This window comes from Netta rufina (assembly GCF_964035555.1).
Source record: "Netta rufina genome assembly, chromosome: 5".
Lineage (NCBI taxonomy): Eukaryota > Metazoa > Chordata > Aves > Anseriformes > Anatidae > Netta > Netta rufina.
Window position 1 is genome coordinate 44,673,301 of NC_140128.1, and position 21,621 is coordinate 44,694,921.

General features: G+C 41.5%; 1 protein-coding gene across 1 annotated transcript in view; it reads right to left on the reverse strand.

Moving 5' to 3' along the window:
- Positions 1-4,711: 4,711 nt before the first annotated feature.
- The window catches only part of OSBPL5 (oxysterol binding protein like 5), a gene marked incomplete at both ends in the record, with an annotated part of 162,486 nt that continues 145,576 nt past the window's right edge, over positions 4,712-21,621 (reverse strand). The window contains 12 exons of the mRNA XM_084286912.1: positions 4,712-4,847; positions 5,898-6,000; positions 6,211-6,328; positions 7,496-7,634; positions 8,170-8,355; positions 11,069-11,205; positions 14,006-14,095; positions 16,115-16,212; positions 17,492-17,590; positions 18,560-18,656; positions 19,680-19,778; positions 20,393-20,474. Of these exons, the coding sequence (XP_084143038.1) occupies positions 4,712-4,847; positions 5,898-6,000; positions 6,211-6,328; positions 7,496-7,634; positions 8,170-8,355; positions 11,069-11,205; positions 14,006-14,095; positions 16,115-16,212; positions 17,492-17,590; positions 18,560-18,656; positions 19,680-19,778; positions 20,393-20,474 (1,384 nt within the window). The remainder of the gene's footprint in view (positions 4,848-5,897; positions 6,001-6,210; positions 6,329-7,495; positions 7,635-8,169; positions 8,356-11,068; positions 11,206-14,005; positions 14,096-16,114; positions 16,213-17,491; positions 17,591-18,559; positions 18,657-19,679; positions 19,779-20,392; positions 20,475-21,621) is intronic.

Below are 21,621 nucleotides of genomic sequence, written 5' to 3' on the forward strand. Positions count from 1 at the left end.
CATCCTTTTAACCCATGGTCCACCAGGCAGCCATGAAAACAAATCCCAATCCATACCCTTCCAAGTTTGTACTGGGACATGGGCTAATTTTCTAATTTCCTTTGTTATCTGTTTAACCACCTTTCCATTATCATCAATTTGTAAACAACAATTAGATTCATTCAGCTTTCCACACACTCCCTTTTCTTCTGCTGGTAAATAGCCTAAAACCATTCTATGCTGAAAGATAGCATTCCTCATCTGGGTGGATTGATCAGCCAAAAGATCCAAAGCCGTGCTGTTTGATTAGTTACAATTTCGAGGACAGCTTGCAACCTAATTATTTGATTCAAATTCTAAATAGGTTCTTGAATGAGGTAGATACTACCTCATTCAGGTTCCAGGTAGCTGGTCCATAATGCTGTGTGATTTTTTCAGGAGGCCATTAATTCTCTCCCCATTTTTTGGCACTACCCCTGGCTAAGGAAGCATCAGTAGATCATTTGACTCTATGCAGATCATCATATAATTTTATTCCAAATTGATTTCCTTGTATTTGTGACCAAAAAAAAGTACAAGGGTCTTATAACATGCTGATAACGTGCTGATGTTTTAATTGTTGCAGAGCAGTGCTTACCCCAAACCAAGGACGTTTCAGCTTCTCACTCTGTCCTGACAATGGGCAGGCTGGGGGTGCAGCAAGAGCTGGGAGGGGACAGACCCAGGACAAGTGACCCAAACTAGCCAAAGGGGTATTCCATACCATCTGACGTCATGCTAAACAATATATAGGGGTGGCTAGCCGGGGGAGGGGGGCTGGGACTGCTCGGGGTTAGGCTGGACATTGGTCAGTGAGTGGTGAGCAATTGCATTGTGCATCACTTGTTTTGTGCACATTATTATTATTAGTACTATTATTATTATTATTATTTTCTGTCTTAAAAAAACTGTCTTTATCTCAACTCACGGGCTTCACTTTCCCATTTCTCTCTCCCGTCCCAGAGAGGGAGGGGGGAGGGTGAGCGAACGACTGTGTGGTGTTTAGCTGCCAGCCAGGTTAAACCACAACATGGGGTCAAATAATTTAATAGTGTTTAAAGATTTGCCACTACTGGGAATTTAGTCACCATTCTTCGATTTACAGTTCTTAGATCCTGGACCAATCCGAATGTCCCATCAGCTTTATTTACGGGTAATATAGGCGTATTATGGGGGGACATACATGGTTCTAAAGACCCTCCTTGTAATAGCCGGTCTATGACTGGTTTTAATCCCTTCCTTCCTTCTAATGGAATGGGATACTGTTTTACTCTTACAGGTTTCTGGGGTTCTGTTATTTCTACCATTAGGGGTTCCATTTCCAACTTTCCTAGTTCCCCTTCCTTATACCATACTCGGGGATCTATATCGCCCTCATCTTCTTTTGTTAATGTATATAACAGGATTTTCCGATTTTCACCTATAAGCTTTAAGCCCATTTTGGTAATCAAATTCCTCCTCAATAGGTTATATTCTTCTTCTGGAACAAGCAAACAAGCAAGAGATCATTAAGATCCACATAGGTCTCAGATTCCACCTCAACGTTTTCTAATATTGACACAGGGAAAGACTCCCCTTTTGCCCCTACCACAGACATTTGCTTTTTCCCTTTTTTGAGTCCCCTTGGTATATTCTGAATAGTCGATATTTTGGCCCCTGTATCTACCAGAAATCAAACTTCTTCTTTGTGGGGACCTATTAATAACTTTAGCAAGGGCTCTGTAGATGTTTGGGTCCCCAGAAGGTATAGCCCCTGACACCCCTAATCTTCTTTAAATATTTTCTAAGGTTGGTTACATGGAGGAGGCAAGTTATCAAGGGACTCCCTCTCCTCCTTATCTTTTTCATCCTCCTTTTTGTAATTAAATTAAATATAGGAATGGTGGGCGATTCCATTAGTCCCAACCAGGCTGCAGCATACTTGTTCTCTTCCGGATCCACGGGTATTCTACTATTAACATAAATGTTCAAAGCCTGACAGACCCAGTCCTCCGTGAACCCAAATATCAGCCAAGATACACGGGGGGGTCTTAAGGGTTCTTTTGGCCATTTAATCATACAAAATCGAATCATTCTTGCCTTATCCTTATGTTTAGTGCTTCTAAAACTATCCCAGTATCTTAACATTAGCCCTATAAGGCAGGGTTATTATAATCAGTTCCTGGAATCTGAACCCTCCCACTGGCACATGTGTATCAGTCTCCGGGGGTCCCTCTGGGGGTCTCTCGTGCTGAAGGCTCGTAGTCTTCCTCCCAGGCTTTTTCCTTGTCTTTCTCCTTTGTCCATCTTGGCCGGATGTCAGAGACTTCCGCAGCGTCCCATGCAAGCTTTGTCTTTTAGTTGTCTATCAGCTTTCCCCTTCTCCTTAATTTCTTGTCCAGATGTCAGAGACTTGCATAGTGTCCCATGCAATAGTCACAATAATTAGCAGTTATTCTGACCCCCCCAGGTATCAGAGGCTCAAGGTTTACCCTTCAAGCCCTCTATTGACACGAATTGCTGAAACATTCCTTACACCTAGTAATGGCTTCCTGTTCAGCACTACTTTTTTTTTTTTTCTTCTAGTAACTATGTTCTCAAACCCAGAATATATGACATACCTGACATGTAAATATCCCCACAGAAGAAGAGAGGCTCCTTGCAGTAACTTGAATACATGGTCCCAAAGGGGGGCATGTCTGACAAGGAAGGCTGTGCTGACAAGCCAGAGATGTGCTGACTTGCTGAAGCATTTAAAGTGAGAATTAGGCAGGAAATTAGTAGACATGTTTGCACAACTTTAGGAGCAAACATTTTTAAGGCCCGTACGGGACTTCGCGTAGCCAAACAAGTCTTAGGAATGACTGGGCATTCTTCCCTAGGTAAGGGCCAGGGGACCCACTCCTACCAAGTTTTAAAGTGCATATAGTGTATGTCAGACTTCCTCAGAAAAAGGAATGGACAGGATGCTGTGCTTCAAAAAGGCATCTGATCTGGATTGAAAATGTTGACATTCTTCAAAGATGAAGAATCCTTTGTTTCTCTGGAGACTTTGCTAATAATGAGATCACTCTCACTTCTTACAACTTGTGATTTGTTTCTTACAAGAATGTCATCTTCTGGGTGGTGGCTCGTATCCTGTCCATGACAGAGAGCTTTGGTTTTCTCTCCATGCAGCTAGCCCCTATTATCAAGCCAACCCCTTCATGTAAAGGTTTTCTAACTCTTAGGGCAAGTCTGTAAATTTACATGTGACAAGTGAAAGTCATGCACTGTCACAGGCAACCATTTCTACTTTGAGGAAGTCACTATAATTAAGACATGGACAGCTTGAGCCAGATGCTTAACCATGTACCTACATGCTATTGCTATTCCAAATTACTGTGTATATCTGAGATTCTTTTAGGCCTATTCCTGTAGTGTTTTTTTTTTTTTTTTTTTCCCTCTAAAAAGCATGACCTAAGAGTGGTTTGCTTGTAAAATGCTTTAAAACACAAAACCATGGTCAAACACAAATAATTTCTCAGACAAACTGCCACTGAAAGTTGTGTGTAGTTTTATTTCAACATATCAAGCACAAACAGGTTTCCCCTACTTGGGGAATATGATGAGGAATGTAGTTAAAAATTTGGAAACATTTACATTGAAAGATAGCCCAGACTGGCACCACCACTAAGTATTTTAAGGCTGTATATATAGCAGTACTTACCACTTGGAACTAGAACGGCTTAGTATTGTCTGCAGTCTACAGGAAATATTGCAAATCCTTAAAAAATGGTGTAAGGAAGACTATTAACAGATTTGAACAATGCAGTGGCACAATCCTTCCTCCTTTCTGACCTTTGACAGTAAAAGTGCCTATGATCAAACACATGTACACCCATATTGCTCCTGTCCTTCTCACTTATTCTGGGGCAGTGATTTCTTTCTACAATGCTTGTGTGTGATATTATAAAACAGCCATATAGCAAATAATTTTAGTAACAGTAAGTAACCGGGTTCTATGAATAGATTTGTCTGATGTTGACGCTCCACGGGCCCAGTCCAGGCCGTCAATCAGCTCTGTAAAGGTATAAGGAGCTTTCACTGAACACTTCCTGTTTCCTGAAAAGGAACAGTGCTAAAAAGTCACACATATTTACAGTTCATGTGAAATGGAAAACAAAACATCCTGAGGTCCCGTTCTGTGTGTATGTGCTGACAAAACAAATTATGACCTAATATCCTGGGGAGAGGATTTTTTGGACCAAGTGTGCTCCCTCACTAAATGCAGCCAGACAGGCACTGTGAACATCAGTTCTTTACGGCTCCCCAACTACACTCCCTCTCTCACAGAGCTATAAATCACACCGGTGTGGCTTTTCCAAAATGCTGGCATGTTTACCATTTTGTGGGTACCAATACTGTTGGATAATTATTAATTGCATCAGAAAAGGACAAGACAGAGAAAACAAATTGCACAATTAAAGCTACATTTGGCTTCAGCATTAAGGCCCATACAGGTTAAGAGGTCCTTGAAGATGTACATGTAAAAGGCAAAAATGACATAATCTGCAGGAACAAAGTTCCTAGGTCCCTTTTCCACCTGTCTTTCAACTTTCTTCCACCTCTGCCGCGTTGGTTCTAAAGTGCTTTGGTGCCTCGCTGGGCTCCTTGCGTGAGTGGCCCCCCCTCCTGCAGCCAGTAACTGTTATTGCTGCCAAACGTAGTGCTTTTATTTGAAGACATAATTGATGAATAGTTGACACGTAAGAAAGATGCAAAGGAGAAACCAGCAGCGAGAGTCCAGAAGGAAGCTTTCAGAGGAGACCTTCCTGTGGAAGGATTTTTTGTTCAATGCACTGAGGTTTCTGGAAAAGAAAGCAGTATGTTTATTTGTGTGTTTGAGGGAGTGGCCAACACCCAGAGCCCCAGAGTTTCCACACAAACACGGATCCCACGACTTCTGAGGCACCCTAATGGGCAAGGCACTGTGCCCCACAGACTCTCCTCCCCTCTTTTTAACAGAAAAATGAGTACTTCTGGGTGCTGCTGGAACAAGCAAAGCACAATGGTTGGTGTGCAAAAATGTAAGGGCACAAAAAACAAGGAATCTCTTTCCCCAGCACCCATTCACAAAGGTATGTCCTAACCTTCCCAAATGCAAAAACCAGCCCTGGACACTTCAAAGAGCAGCGGAGAAGAGCTAAAATCATGTCACCAATTCCTCCAGCTTCCAGAAACAGTGGGCCTAGTATGTGATCCTGTTCTCCCGATGCCTCTGTAGGGCCGGATAATATGCTTCACGCCTTAAGGAATCAGCGGGGCTCCCTGGGTTGGATGTAGCATCTAATACCTCCCCTACCCTCCCTAAAGGAGTCTACAGTGCAGAGCACCTTAACAGCAGTTGGTTAAGCATCTGTGTTCACCATTTTCCTCAGCTGGCAACTAGAAATTTACACAAGAAGAGGGAAATACTGAGCTTTCACCCCGTGAAGCTCAGTATTCAGACCATGTGCCTACGTCTCTGCAGCAAACAGCAAATTCAAAACATACCCAATGGCTGATAAGAAGGGAGAACCATGCCTTCTTGCGTAGCAGTTTTCTTTATAGCCAGCACTCTGCCCAACCCCTCCCAGCTCCTGCAGCTGTTTTGCACTTGGAAGTGCCAGGAAATACGTAATACCCTGAGGTGATACTTTTTGCTCCCATAAAGAGAGTCTTAAGCGGAAGAGATTACTGTTTCAAGTAAAGGTTGGTTTTGCCTTTCTGATGCGTAACCTATTAAGGTTACCTTTGAAGCAGTTGTTCACTGCACCCCTGCAGCTGATAAGGACACTCTAAAGGCCACAGCAGACTTAAATGCCACAGGTTATTTTTAGTCCATTAAGGTAATTACTTTGATGAGGGAAAATAGTTACCTGTGTATGTCCTGTTGGGCTCTCTGTAGGGATAAGACAGCTGAATGAATTTCCTTCAGGTGATTCATTTCTTTCCCACACTGAGCGCACAGACTTCCAAACCCTGTGGCAAAATATTAATGGACATTATGTTTTACATCACCATCCCTTGTGGCGGTGATGAAACATAAACCAGGTTCACCAGGCAAGTAGCTGACTGTGATCAAATTGTCACAGCTAGGGGGGACACTTTCAGGAGAAAACATGGGGAAAAGGGGACAGGTGGCAGAATCAAAAAACAAAAAGTCCATCCCAATGATATCCAAATACTTGCCATCATCATCTGACAGCTCCTGTACGGATTCCGGTGTTGAACAGCTGCTCTCTGTATTCTGGCTGTGGTTGGATGGCTGATCACTGGTTTTGCGGCGTCTGCAGTCTTTGGCAGATCTCTGAATAAAACAGGGATTAAAGAGATTCAGTCAGTACCAAATTGAAGACTCGGGTTTAAACAGTATCATGTAAGGTGCTGAGGAATATCTGTGAGGTTGCAAAGTTTGATTGCTTTTTCAGCAGCTCCTAGTAGCTGGACTCCTGGCAGCTAGTTACGGATATTAGAAGCTCGTTAAGGGTATTATACATATGCCACATACAAAAACATTTCCTCAAATGATAACATCCTTAAGAAACCCATACAAATTATTTTTGTCTTAGCTACAACCGTCACATACTAGTGATGAATTTTACAGTTATTTCACTGAGTCATATACCCACCAGAAACATAAGAGAATGGGTGAGAAGAAAAACTGACAACCAATTTTCCTGTAAAAAAATTTTCAGAAGGTGACTGAAGGATTTAAACACTGGAGAACTTCTATACCTGATTTATTCAAGCAGATTGGAAAGTTTTTCCCTACCTCCTGAATGGGTAAACCAAACCCACTGTTTCCTAACAGTTCTCATATGAGGGCCTGAAGAACAGTTACGAACCTTAGCTTTCCCACTATTTCAGAGGTATTCAGATTTGGGGTACTATCAAACAGAAGTCTACGTTCCTAATAAGACACAAGTTCTTTAGTGTAATATGGATTATATCTTGCTAGTTCAGATGTTCTACATTTACAAAGCATTTTATGAGTAACATGAGTTACTCCAAAGATGGATGCAATGGTACCATTCCCACTTAATGTAAAGGATGGGCACAGGTTTCTTGTCCTAAAAGGAAGCAAGTGATAAAGGCAGATGGCAAGGACTGAAATTTAAATTGCAGGACCATGGCTGTGCACTCCAATACCTTGGTCACATCCTCACTATGGAAAATTTCCTGTTTTGGAAACTCTGAACAGTGAGGCTCAGCTCAGTCACATGCAAAACCCAGTATAAGAGTCAGTGTCAGTAACACTGTGTGGGAAAAAAATACCAGAAAGGATAGCACACATCAACCAAGAATTACAAATAGTTAATGATAGTACACTACTGCTGGCTTAGAGTCATAAGCTCTATCTACTCAAAACAAACCTTTCAGCCTATGCTATGCTTACATGGAAATGCTGCAAAAAAGGGCTAACTATCTAAACAATTATAAAAAAATACTTTATTTCCCAAACCAGGCCTTTTACCTTGTGCCGTGTAATTTGATTGTTTATGCATGTTGTTGTGTGGTTTGACATCCTTGTAGATAAGTGTCTTTCCATGGTCTGCAGTATCCCATTCTTCTCAAATTGGGCAATGTCATTCAAAGGATCCCAAGGTCTTAAACTGTTGAGACCAAAGGAAAGAACATCAGAAAAGCAAGAATAACACTAGGTGTGTTACAAACAATGCACCAATTCCACATGCATCAGGGCAGATATTCATCCCTGACAGTAACAAGACTTTCTGCAGATGCTGTGTGTGGAGTAACAGACACTTCCCTGCATACACAGTTCCTAGCAATGAGTGAAGGGCTCCAGTCACCAGAGGCTTCACCCTTCGTGTCAGGAGAGGAGAGCACAGTTGCCAACTCTGCTTGCAAAGTGCAGAAAATCTCTGCTAAGTGATTCCACACTTGATTGCAGCAATGTGGATTTATACCAATGGCACAGCAGATTTTCCATTGCCATGCCCTCAATTTCAGCTATGCCCAATTTGTATCAGGAAAACGCACTCCAAGAGAGCTCAGAAAGCAAACCTGGGGCACAGTCTGGGGAATGGCAGGACCAGCAGGACCAGAATTACAGGTCTGTAACCTCACTTGCAGCCCTGGGAACTCAAGCAGAGAGGTCTGCTCATAACCCACAACCCCGCCACTCACTCCTCGTATTTGTAGTGCCATTCATTAGTTGTGGCATCATGCCGGAAGAGCAGCGGTTTCCATTCTGTGCCATTCTCTCTCCGCTCCCGGGCAGCATTCCTCTGCTCCTCCTCCAGCACAAACTTTTCCTGCGTTGCCTTGTGTTGATCACCTTTGTTTATTGCACTAGTAACATGCTGCCAAAGCCTACAAATAAACAAGGAAAGAAGTTAATCTGTCTTAAAAACAGCAATTTATTTTGCCAGCTGGAAACTTAGAGCAGACACTTCTGGTCTATTGATACTGCAGAGTACCAGTATCAGGATTACTCAATCCCAGTTTTGGTTTGCAAATTAAATGAACATTACGAGAACATTATGAAACAATGAATGCTCTATGTAATGATCAGGGGAACTTCCCCTTAGATAACATCACCTACAATATTCATTAAAACCTTCAGTGCTGTCTGTGTGAGTTATAAAGTAGTTATGTTCAGTTCATTGAGGTTAGTGGCATCTTTAGAGGTGATATATAATGAAGAATCTGTTATCTTACTGTCCCTTTCAATCATTTAGGTTTAGAAGTCTTTGCCTTAATGTCTATCCCTGAATCAAAGGCTTTATATTTAAAATTTAGAAGCAATGGAAGATGGATGCATGTGCAAGGCTTGCAGCTGCACATGCAATGTTGTACTTCAATATAGGAATGGCAACAAGTCTGTAGGAAGTCAATTCAATCCACAAGAAATGGACATATGGTTGTGCACACACACTAAAAGCACTGAAGGCTTTCATTCGCACTTCTTTTCAGCTGCCAGAAGATTTGTGATCTGTCATATGATGTCTCACTGAGCCTCTGGATTAAGGAAAGGATCTGCCTTTTATAAGAGAAAAAACTCTTTTCACTATAGCAAAGATGTGACAGCCCTCTCTACAGTTCCTCTAATCAGGGCACTCTAATCTTCACTCCAGACTGGATATACTTCTGAAATTAGCAGTGAGTCCTCCCAAAACATTACTGGATAGTTTAGTGATTAGAATACGGACTGGAGATCCAGGCTGTTCCAGTATTCCCAGCTCTCCAAAACACCAGTCCTGTCTTTAAAAAAATGACTGCATTACTGCATTTCAATTGGAGCTTGCTGTGAGGCTTTTAATGTAAAAGGGGTACTGATGATTTCATTGTATTTCTATCACTGTATGCTTTAGCAAGACTCTAAAACAAGCAGCCACTTAGATGATTAACTGGAGGCAGAAGAACACTTTCCTGTCCTATATGGCATATTACTCCCATGTTCTTGTGTATGAATATTCTCCCCAAAATAAAGGAAAGAAACTCACTTCAAACTCAAAGTGATGGTGGGGGAGGGAGAAGCAAAAATAACAGTTTGAGGAAATAACACGGCGGCATAAAGTCAGTTCTAAGGAATGTGGTGTGTAAAGAGTGAGTCCTCAAACTGAAGAACTTCAGAGGGACACAAACAAAATCACTTGACAAGGGCAAATTACTCCATCAAGACTTGTGTGTGTCAGACAATGAGACCCACCATGGTGAGCTGCATAATGGTAAAGCTTCAGAGACTCTCCAGTGTATGTGAAAATAGGTGATTTTCAGCACTGCAGGAAAGACCGTGCAATTCAGGCAGAACATTGCCTCAATTAGATGGTACTTTATTCACAGAAATGCCAGCAAAATAAGGAGCTCAGTGGAATGTCTGTTAGGGATCTTCAAAAATTTCCCTTCTGCCTCCTTTCCCTGGATTATTAATTTCACTGTTAATTTCTGCTGTAGCAAAGGGAGTCAGCTCTGGCTGTACCCTGATAAACAGAGAAATGGAGATTCTTTGTCTCCAAGACTGAGATTTCTCTTCTCTTTTAAAAGAATCTTCTTCAGAAGTTTAATAGAAAAATACGCTCCAGTCTCTTCTGCAACAATGGCAATTGCACCAGTGTAAGTTACAAACACAGAATTCATTGCCACTGCTGTCCAGATGAAGCTAAATGCTCATGTGGGTTTATTTTCATTCATTTCCCTTCTCAAAAAGGGAAATCTTAGTGTGATGTGATGCAGCACAGAAATCAGATGTCCACAGGCAGGTGGCAAATCTACTGCAGAGGGAGGCAGTAAATTGCACGTGCTGCCTTGGGATATTAGATGTTTTTGGCTAACCATGTTGGTGAGATGCAGAAGTAGATGGTTTGAAAGAAGTGCCACATGACATTGTTGCTCAAGCTGTTCTGACTCAAGAACTAGCTTGGGAATGCTCTGCAACCCCCTGCGTCAGGTAGTCATTCCTTCAATTTCCTAAGTGAAGTGCCAAGACTGTACTCTCAGGTAATGTAGATTACCCTAAAAAATCTGGTGCAGACTTCATTAGAGATCTCAGCTGAGATTATGAGGCACAGTTAAACGTCTCTTTAATTGCGTTCACATAAAATTCAGTTATGTGGTTCAACGCACTGCTCTGCTCATGCCAAGACTTTCCACATTCCTGCAACTAGTTGAAGAGCCTGTGGTTGGAACAACCTTTCTTAACAAGACATCTGACCTCACATTGACATCTTGCCCTTCCACAGAATGTTCCAGCAGTTTTAAGAGACTCTATTCGTGTTCTCTGGACTCCAGGGAGAGTTGTTATTTTAGCAGATATTTATTACATTTATTTATATAATAATTATTTTTTATATTAGATATTTATTATTTTAGCCTCCATCATTTCTTGGCCTAGCTTCCTGGTTATTTCAGAGCTATACTTCACAGAAATTCTCCAAAATTAATAGAGTGTAACAAAACGGGTAAATGGACGGTAATACACACAGGCAAGGCCTTTCCAGGATCGTGCTGAGGAATCAGAGCCTTCACAGTCCCTGCTCAGTTCCAGTGGAGGAAGCAGGAGTGAGACATTTCCAGAGCTCCTCACCTTTCTGACTCAAAGTCTGTCTGCTCCTCAAATAACACAATATGGCGCTTCAGTCTCTGCCTTCGTACTTCACTAGTTGGGTTCCAGAACACTTCCACATTTCCATTTTTCATCTCATTTATATGTACTTCCCCATCCTGAGAAGAAAAACACAGTGAAATGGTTAAGGACAGTCAGAAACACAAGGCAGAAAATAATCCTGACAAACGGAAGCTGAATCCGGATGATGGTCAGGGATAGGGCTTGGTTAGAGGGCTTTTTTCCTCCTCTTGCCCATTACATCTCACTCATCATTTCCTGAAAGTTTCTAATGTGAGTGAGGAGAGACATTCCCTAAAACACTGGCTGAATTAATCAGAGAAGAACTAGAAAGATACCAGGTTCCTTTTGTCAGGCTAATGCCCAGACAAGGGTACCCATAAAAGCCCTAATATGTTCTCCTTTCCCAATACTCCTCCCATGTACCACCCAGAATATGTAAACAAGATCCCTAGCTCCTTTTCTAGTCTTTCTTCTCTTCCTCACTTCTGAAATCTCATGATGAGCCTATTGAAATACCACCTTTTCTAGGAAGGAAAGCTAAAGCTGAGCTCTCTTTCACACTCTTTTTTCAGCTTAGTCAGCTTATGCTGTTATTGATACTGAATTTCTTTTAGCACTTCACAAAATGCCACATCCTTATTCGTTGCCAATATACTTGGCAACCAACTATTAAACAGCACTTCTCTGATCTGGGGCTGGCCAGACAGTTGTGCTGTGTCCCTGCTTAACTCAGCCTCTTGCCAGCCTTGCTCACGGACACAGCAATGCCATGGAGCCGAACTGAGTAGGTTGCAGAGGATATAGTGAACAGCATGACAGTGATTGCAAGTGGAAAGAACCAGACAACTACAGCTGCTGAACAGCGTGTGCATTGGTGCCATTCAGCTGCCTGGACGCGGTAGGAGTATCATACTAATCTTAGTTAGGTCACAGCTATTTGCTTAGCCCTTCACCGCCTCATTTTCTTGCATCCCAACTGCTGCATTTCTTCCCCTGCCACGGTCCCTGATGCACGTCTGTTTTTCAAAACCCCACTGCTCATGTCTTCAGCTGTGAAACTCACTCAATTACAAGGGTCTCAATCCTCCTCGAAGTCTGCCTCAGGGAGAGGGATCATATGATTCTGTGATTCTATGATCTCCTCTGCCATTTCCTGAGGTGCCAACTCCAGGACAGATGTCAGGTCCCCAAAAGCCCCCCAGCTATGGATAAGAGGAGGCAGGCTTTATCAAACTTTGCTATGTGCATCTCTAACGGACACATGCAAGCCCTCAGCTGCTGCTTTGACTTTATTCAGGTGGCTTTCAGGTTCTGGGGCAGAGAATTAGCTTTTAAGCTGTGAGGGTCTCTGTCAGGAAACCAGACAGTGCTGGAAAAAAGCCTTCAGAGCTCAGGAAAGCAGGCCAATACTCTCAGTGGGGAGGGAGAACGAACAACATCCCTACTGCTGCACAGCAGCTACTCTTATTCACAGCATGCAACTCCAAACAGTGGCTTATGGAGCCACCCATTCAAAGCCATTTAACTTCTTTCATACATCACTCTAATTTTGTGCACCACAAACAACCAGCACAAAGACCAAGGGAGGAATAAATTATTTTCATGCTGATAAAACCCAAACATAGAAGGCTGGAAGCTGAGCAGCACGCAGCCCTGCGGCTCAGTGCCCCAGGGGAGCTGCTCGATTACATGCTCTCGCGGATGGCGTTCGCAGGACCCACCGCAGACAATGCACTCCACAATCCAGCACAACTCACGGTTGCCAAAGCTCATCTGGCAGGAAAGGTAGCTCAGAAGGGAAAAGCTACCCAAGCACAGGAAGCAAATGTCCTTGTGCACATCCAGAATGGGCAAAACTCCCTGATTTCAAAGTGGTCATTAGCTTTTTATGTAAAAAGAGAGATTGCCTGGGGGAAGGTGTCCAGCTGTGATTCTTTAAGACTGCTCGACCAAAGGCTACACTGTAGTTAGGACCCCTCTGTAAAAAAGGCTTTATCCAGGCACGTTTCAGCTGACCTACTTGTACAGGGTGAGACAAATCTCATCTCAAAAGCAACAATATCTAAGGACTGAAAAGGGACCACAGGTCAACTGTAATGAAAATACAGACGTATAAATGTAGCTGAGATAAATACAGAAGAATCCAACTCAAAGCAAGGTTTCACCACTTTTGCCTCAGTTACCAAGAGTTCCCAACTAAAGCTCTAGTCTGCATCCTTCACTGTGCAGCGTTATTCCTGCTGGACTCTGGCTTAAGGATGCCTTTGAGTGATGCACTTACAGAGGCTAGGCATGCAAAGGTGCTGGCTGGTCTGTGTTTTGAGCTGTCCATACAGACAGACCCTCACAGAATCCGTGTCTTTGTCCTTCATCTTATCAGCAGAGGAATAAGAGTCTTCTACCATAAAGATTTGCTGTGAAAATAACAAACTTAAAACCCCATGCTCTTCCCTGGCACTGTTGTTGCTGGAGAAGTACTGAACACAAAGCAGAAAGAAGCCTCATGATTTTCACAATCACTCTAAGGCCAACAGTCTGCCTTCTCTAGTCGACTGCCATCGGGGCCTGTCCTAAGCCTGGAACCCTAAATACAGAGCCACTGGTTTCAATGGAAACGCTCCTCACTGGTCCCAGCTTTGGCCCAGGCTCTGGAAATGCAAGTGTTACCTGTGCTGCAGGTGGATGGGACTGTGGAAGCATACGTGACCTTGAGAGGTGTGGCCTGGAAAGCTCTAACATGCCCGCGCTCTTGGGAATGATGTAAGGAGGCAGGATGCGCTGGCCCTCCACTGCCTCTGCTCCAAGGCAAGGAGCCTGCCAAGGGCTGCCAGTCCTCCCACACACCCCACTGCCCCTGCACTTAAAGTGTCAGCGACTTCTATTATCATAAGTTACCCAGTGTCCATCGAGACTTGCTAACACTTCTTCTCCTGATTTAATCTTCCCAGAGATTTGATTAATGCTTGTGCTGCCTCCGAAGAAGGGCTGTCAGGGGAGAAAAGAAATAGAAAATACAATCAGCCTAGTGAGAACTGGAAGGGAGCCAAAGACAGTGGTGCAGCAGGGTGGAAGGAAAAGTGCAACCTGGGGAAAAGAAGAATGAATTCTAACATGGATTTTGACTATCCAGCATTGCACACTTCTCCTTTTGTCCTTTTGTTTGCAAAACTGAAAGCACTGTAGGAGCTGCAGAAGAGAAGTAAGCCTTCTGGTACTTTAATATTCAGCAGTGCAAGGCCTCACTTTCATTGCAGATTAGTTTATTGTTAACTAGTTATCAGGATAAATGGACACAGGTGAGTTTTTCCCAACATCCAGAATTGTATTACAGTTTGCACCATTTTACTTGCAGCCTTGTCCAAACAAAGGGAGCAGCAGTAATGTAGTTGGTGACTTTTCCTGCTTATGGGACAGCAACAGCAGTGTGGCACTGCTTACGGCTGCATCTGTGTAAAGTCTCCAGTGTGAAGAAGCTATTGTCAGCAGGAAACAAAAAAAGAAAAAAGGGTATTTCCAGAGTCAAGGAAAAGATCCTCAGAACAATGGAAAATTCCCCTCACCTTCTGCCTGCCAAACACAGGAAGCAGCGGTCGTGTGACTAGTTATTCCAATTCCTACTACACAATATTTCTTCAGACATTTTAGCTGCTGCTTTCAATAATGTTGTGAAAATTAATTATTGTTTTTTAAAAAACAAAATACAATCAAATCTATGGCAAAAGCCACAGAAAAAGAAATCACAAGTGTTTCAAGAACCAATGTGCACAATCCAGTAGAGTATGAGTATATATCCAAATTAATAACAAAACTATTATGAACATAAACTGTGGTTTATGTTCAACTGCTCACAATTCTACTGAAAATGGTGGATAAGAAATACTTGAAGCAGAGCATGTAATTAAGATACAGGGACCTCTCTGCATTATGTCTGCACTAAGCATCTTATTTTCAATCTAGAAAATAATGATTTGCATTTTAAGTGCTGAAGTTGCTTGCAGATTTGAGATGACGCTGACTAAATACTCCATCAGCCTCGGTACTGTATGGGAACTATGGGAAGTACAGGCTGTAAAGACAAGGACATGGGGAAACAGTTTACTTTGTAAAGGCAAATAAAGACAGAAAAATTTGATTGCTCTCAGAAAAATGTGGTCTGCAAAAGACTCCCCTACGTCCCATAATTTCTCACATTTATGTCAGCTAATGCTGCAACTATAAAATCCTCCAGGCTCTCAGTTTGCCATGTTTCATTTTATGCACAGGCAAGAAACTTTTGTAACAGAAAACTTTTGGAACAGAAGAGAAATGGATGCTCCTTAAAAAGCAAGTTAGCTGTCCAGGAAAAGATACAGGTCCTAACTTTCTCTCCCAAGTTTTAACATGCCTGAAAGAATGCCTAAAGACATCTCTGTTTTATCTGCACACCTTAAGTTTGCATTACCAAGATTTTCTATGGGAGCTATGTGAACAAGTCAGTACAAGGCAATGACAGTGCAGCTCTTGAGCATGATAACCACTCCAAATCAGATGGCTGAAAATGGACTGTTAACCTACTGTCAAGGCAAGGTCCTGTAGCCTTAAGAAACACAAGGTGCAGTTCATTTTAACACCTGCTAGTATGGGTATGTATGTGACAGTTAACTGGAGAGCAACCTTAAAGATCCACATCACGACTTGTCTTGAAGTACTCTGCACACCTCGCTGTACTTTGCAAGCAAAAATAATGTTACTTCTGAAACAGAAGCCACGTTGTCATTGCCAGAATTTCAGAAGAGTCTGGCCAGCAGCCAGCTGGCAGGGAACAAGCTGTGTGTAACTCAGGCTTAGGAGTTGGGTTCCATCAAATTGCACCAGGCAAGACTGACTATGGGACGATGCCTCCTCTGGAGTTAGGCCACCCCAGGGTGGGGGTACAGAAATAATGTGGTGTATATGCTCATGTCTTGTCTGGTGTACAGGGGCAAGCCTGAGATCCATTATAAAGGGAAGCATGATGTCTCTCACCTTCAGCTTGAATTCCAGTTCTGCCCTGTGGTTTGTTTTCTCACAGTCAATGGTAACTTTCCCTCCAAGCTCCATTGTCATGGTACCATATAAAATTCCTGAAAGGGGAAAAAAAACAAGAGAACTAATTGCTTTTTTCTGAACTCAAATTAGTCCCACTGATATGCTGTGAAATCTGCTACTTGGCTTAACATTTTGAGAAGATGGAAACCAAAATTTCCAGGACATGTGTGTTTACTCTAAGCATGAAAAATCCTCCTGAGTCTGTATTCCTCATTTACTACACCAGCTGAGCAACAGCTTGACTCATGGGTACTGACAGAACATATGAAGCAAGCTGAAATTGAGACAGCACAAATTGAAAAGGGTTGTGCCCAGTAATTTCATTTATGCTAGTGCTTGAACAGACCTAACTGCCTCTCACAGGGTGGACTGAGCAGAGAGGAGCTGTAATAGGATTCAGCAGAATCTGGGGGACTAGCAATCGTGTAGGGAACTTCTTTTTACACATGCTTACTGTTTTCTGGAAAGGTCATTTGCAGAAAAAAATGAATCAACAACAGAAAGATTTACACACAGGAAACGCTTACAGGGAGTATGATTTACAGAAGTTACTGTTTCAGGTAGCTAGACCTCTCATAAAGATTAACTTATAGGTCAACGTGCCAAAATGAAAAATATGCAAAAAGCAAAATTGGATCAAACTGCTGCAGGAGTGATTTTATTACTTTGGTTCCAACGCCACCAAGGCTTAGCTTTCTAAGGAGAAATGCAAGGAGGAATGCAGTTACTGCAGCGAATCAACTGGCAGCCATTCCAGGGGCTTCAGTGCACACCCAGATCAACAGAGCTGTGCCAGTATTGTACCCACACACAACAGCAAGCACCAGCCTCATGGAGGCAGCTGGTACACTGAGGAGTATCACAGTTTCATTAACAAAGAAATCAGAAGTCAAGTCAGGAATTTTTCATTCTTTATTCTTAAAAAGTCAGAAAACATATTAAACAATTTTTGTCATTAGAAGAACTTTACATCCTCAGAAGCTCATGAACTCTAACTCTTTCCATCTTCATTCTACCTGCAGTGCATATATGGAGTATTTTTAGTTCCTATGTAGTGCTAGAACTAACTCAGTGTGGGCCTAATTCTGTCCCCAGCTCTGTATAAACAAAGCAAAAATAATTCAGTTAGTATTACTGCTCCTCTACTAACTCCTATGACTCACACACAGAACACATGCTTCCTGGAAATGCCAGTCCCTGCATTTTGAGGTATGTGAGTGGAAAGAAGAGCCAGTGCAAAGTTAAGTCAGTAAGATTAAATTACTACTACATTATTCTTTCTGTTTGCTTCCTATGTGAACAGTCATATCTTACCTTTACAGTGGGCATATGGCATAGTAATGATATAATCTTCCCCCCTGTTTAGAAACATAAGCTTTGCCTTCCCATCCAACAAGGCAGAAAGTGAGTTACCTGAAATTTAAAGGAACAAATACATGTATATTAAAATGCTCATTATGCATGGTCACTCATCTTATCCTACTTTAGAAAAACATTTACATTTAAATGTAGGACACTAATGAAAGAAGAGATATGAAACAGCAATAATTCAGGACCTGGCAAATCATTTACTGCTGAAGGCAAGCAGTTCTAATAAACTCTGCTGCATGACTTTCATTTGCTCTGGCATTCAGCCCCTGTTGCAGAAAGGGCAGAAGATTAAGTAAGCCATTAGTGAGATGCACTAATGAAAGCAATTCCAATGCCTTAGAGCTTTTCCAGGTGTTTCTGTTCTCACAACTTCTCTAATTGTGTAGGATCCCAAATAACAAATCAATTTGCCAGAAAGACAGAAATAACAAGTGTTTCAACAGATACAGCTACAAGAAGACAGTATTTAAGAGGTGTCTGACTAAACAGAAAAAGAATTTTAAACAGCAACACTGTTTCAGAGCCTATCATTCTGCTGTCCTTCTGGAGGACATTAAGGTTAAAAGATCTGAAGCCACTTTGAAGCTCTAGGTTTCAACTCTTAGAAATCTGTGAGCTAAATAAATAAAGCAGTTACATTTATATGGAGACTGTTGCATAAGTCATCTGGATGATCAGATAGCTATAAAATGCCTCATCTGTGAGCATACGAAAAATATCCTGACAACTAATTGTCCACACATCCTCATAAACCTTCACTTTCTGAAAACCAGGCTTTTAAAGGGCTCAAGATTTCTGATTATTATTAATTTTAAGCAATTAGTGTGATCTCCCACTGAAATGGTGAAAATGGGGAAAACCTGGAAGAGCCCATACAAGGGATTAAGGCATCCTGGTGGTAGATGCTTAGAGCATTTTTTTGTTTTTAACTCTGAGCACACTGAGGAGTGACTGAAAAACAAAACCAATTTCACAATGTTACATGGAAGGTGCCTAGACTTAATGTCTTACCATAAAACTTGGACCTAGCAAGAATGCTTCCAGTAATGCAAAATCCATCCTTCCTATTGCTGACGTGAAAAGCTGACACTGGTGGATGATGAGAGACCTAGAGAAAAAACAAACAAACAAACCATACAGAGATATTTACAGCTGTCTTTACAAGTTAAGCAGCATGAAGGATAAAACACAGCATCCTCATGAGGTCTTGCACATGCCATCCGGAAGGTGCAAAACAGAGGTCGCAGAACTGAACAGAGTCCTCTAAGCCCCATTCATACCATTAATCCCAATGTTAAAGAAGGCAACATTATATATTAGAGACAGAATTCCTGTATAACCCTTCTATAACAGTCCACATTTTCTTTTTCTTTTGCATTTGTGTATCTGTGCACTTGAGATCATTTTATGGCTACATGTACACATGCCAGATCTTTAACACAATAAATGACAGTGTTGAACTTTTGGGTAGCATCTGAATAACCTCCATAAAATGGATGTAGTTGCTGAAATAAAGTAAAACAAAAGAAAAAAAAATAAAAATATATTTGCTTAAATGTGGAAAAAAAAACAATGTATGGGAAACAAGGAGTCCTTGTACCAAAGTCCACGTGGTTCTCAGATTCCTTTATTAACTGTAATTCTCAAACTAAATTTTGTCAGGCCAGTTTGCTTGTGAGCTCTGCCTGTCATTTATCCCCAAAGATATGGAAACAGACCTTCAATATACTTTGATTAAGATCATTATGGAATGTTTAGATATAAAGGAAGGCAGGATTTGATTATCTGTTTTATTATTATCCCTTTTGACAGAGGCAACACAAACCACCACAACATTCTCTTCAAACACACAAAACAAAACAAAACAAAACAGGAAAGCAGGTTTCTGTGGCACAGGTCTTCACTGAAGAGATTAATGTTATATATGGGACACCTGCCAAAGCTGAAGGTAATCTCAGTAAATCTAAAGAGAAAAAAAGATCAGCAGCTAGTTTTTTCCATGTCCCACTCTGATGTTTAAACAAAACTTCACGTTACTCTCACAGGGTGAGATAAGGAGCATGCTCCTATGCAGGGAGGTGTAAATGGGCTGCTGCTTGCAGCACTTGAACATCCAAATAATGTGACTTACCTGTTCTGCGATGTAAAATGTGTGACTGTTCGTCTGAGGGTGAAACCAACAGCAGCGAAATGTCTCTCCAAGAATAGGGTTGTATGGCTTTTTTATTCCCTGAAAAAAAGAAAGCAACCAAAACCTGCTATAAATCTGCAAGTCAACTTTACAGACACGGCCACAAAACAATGTAGTAATTTTCTTCCTTATGTTAGATCAAGTCAACTACAAGAATCAAAGCCTAAGAACTTGTTACATATATCCTCCTGCACTAATCTCTTCACCCAAGCCATGAATTCATCTGCAATTCAGCCAGCTTAATCTCTGATACTGCCCAATCAAAGCTGTACAAGATGGTCATACTTTATTATTTCTGTTACTATATGCAGCAGGTACACACTTCTGTGGAAACATGACACTAAGATACTGAAAAGATAAAGAAGAGACCTGCTTGCAGCGAGGTAAAACCCCTGCATCCAAGGACTTACTAATTTTTGATAACAACTTTTGTTTTCTAGATGTCCAGTGCAAAAGCTCTTAGGTTAACCAACACTATTTGGCACCCAATATTCACTCCCAAACGAAATACAACTTTGGTTTTGAAAATAATTGTCACAGTATTCTGAACAACAGAAGAGGTAAACTGTTAAAGGAAATTCAGTAAAGAAATACACAGCCACAGCAGAAGTTTCCAATGTCTATTAGAACCCCAAGCACAAGCATTCTCTTACCTTTGGCTTCTTGTAGAAGCCGGACAGATACCACCTCAAAACTTGCTTAATTCGACTGTATGGATCGTCTTCAAGAACAGCCCTGCAGGACAGAACATAAAATGTTTTCTCACATGCTTTTTATACTGTTTACACATCATATTCATTTTATACCGGTACAATGATCTTAATTTCAACAGTATTTCCCTAGTACTAAAAGGAAGTAATTTCTGTACTGCTCCAATGAAAAAGGTGTTTGCCAGCAGCGACTGTTTTTTAGTAATGTACATTGTAAAACACACACATAAATGCTTAGAAAGCGACCTAATTCCTGCAAAAAGCCTAATAAAGCCTCTGGAGTGTATAAGGTTTGATTGGATATACCTTCAGGTATGTTAATGTGGGAATGACAGTAGTCACTGATAATAGTAAAGTATAAGAAGTAAAAATAACAATATTAATCACATCAAAATAAAAAACAATTCTATTTTTCTCTCTTTTTCTTCGTTTTCACCTTCCTTAAAAGATCTTTAAAGCTGCCATGCTGCAAGGCCTTTTTCAGTCCTTTGTGATTTCACACAATCATTTAAGTTGGAAGTGGCTTCTCAGGGCTGTCTCATCCAACCTTCCTCCGCTCAGATGATGTGGGAAGTAAACATAGATTTCCTGGCATTTCCAACCGTTTAGTCAGATTTGAAAATCCACCTGCTTAAGTTCTTGCAAAATCCATTTAGAAGGAGCAACCACACCACAAAGAGGCTTATTAAAGAAAAACTTCAAACCCCTTAAAGCTTTTTTCACATCTCAGTACTGAGGAGAACCATTTCCTTAACAGATTTCAAACATATAACAAACAAAACTTGAAAATACCACAGCTCTAAAATTATCCAGAGGCAGCAGAATAAACATGAGTAACTAGTGCTGATACTTGAATACTGCACACACTGGCTTTAAAATACACCAAACATATCTCATTGAGAAAGATGGCCCTATCTGCAAGCAGGACATTTCCTGTTTTCTACTGTGGTGCTCCCTGCAGGTCTCTCTGCTCAACTGTGTTAAAAGGTGTTTCTTATTTATCATCCAAAATAATTATGCTGCTTTTGGAACAAAAGAGCTTGCTGATTCCACTGTTTGCTCTGTCCTATACTCCTCTGTACGTAAGTACACCAGAAGGTGGCGCAGCTCTGTTCTGAGCTGCTCAAAGGAACGAGCCAAATACCCATCAGTTCCAGCCTGTGCTGTAAAGG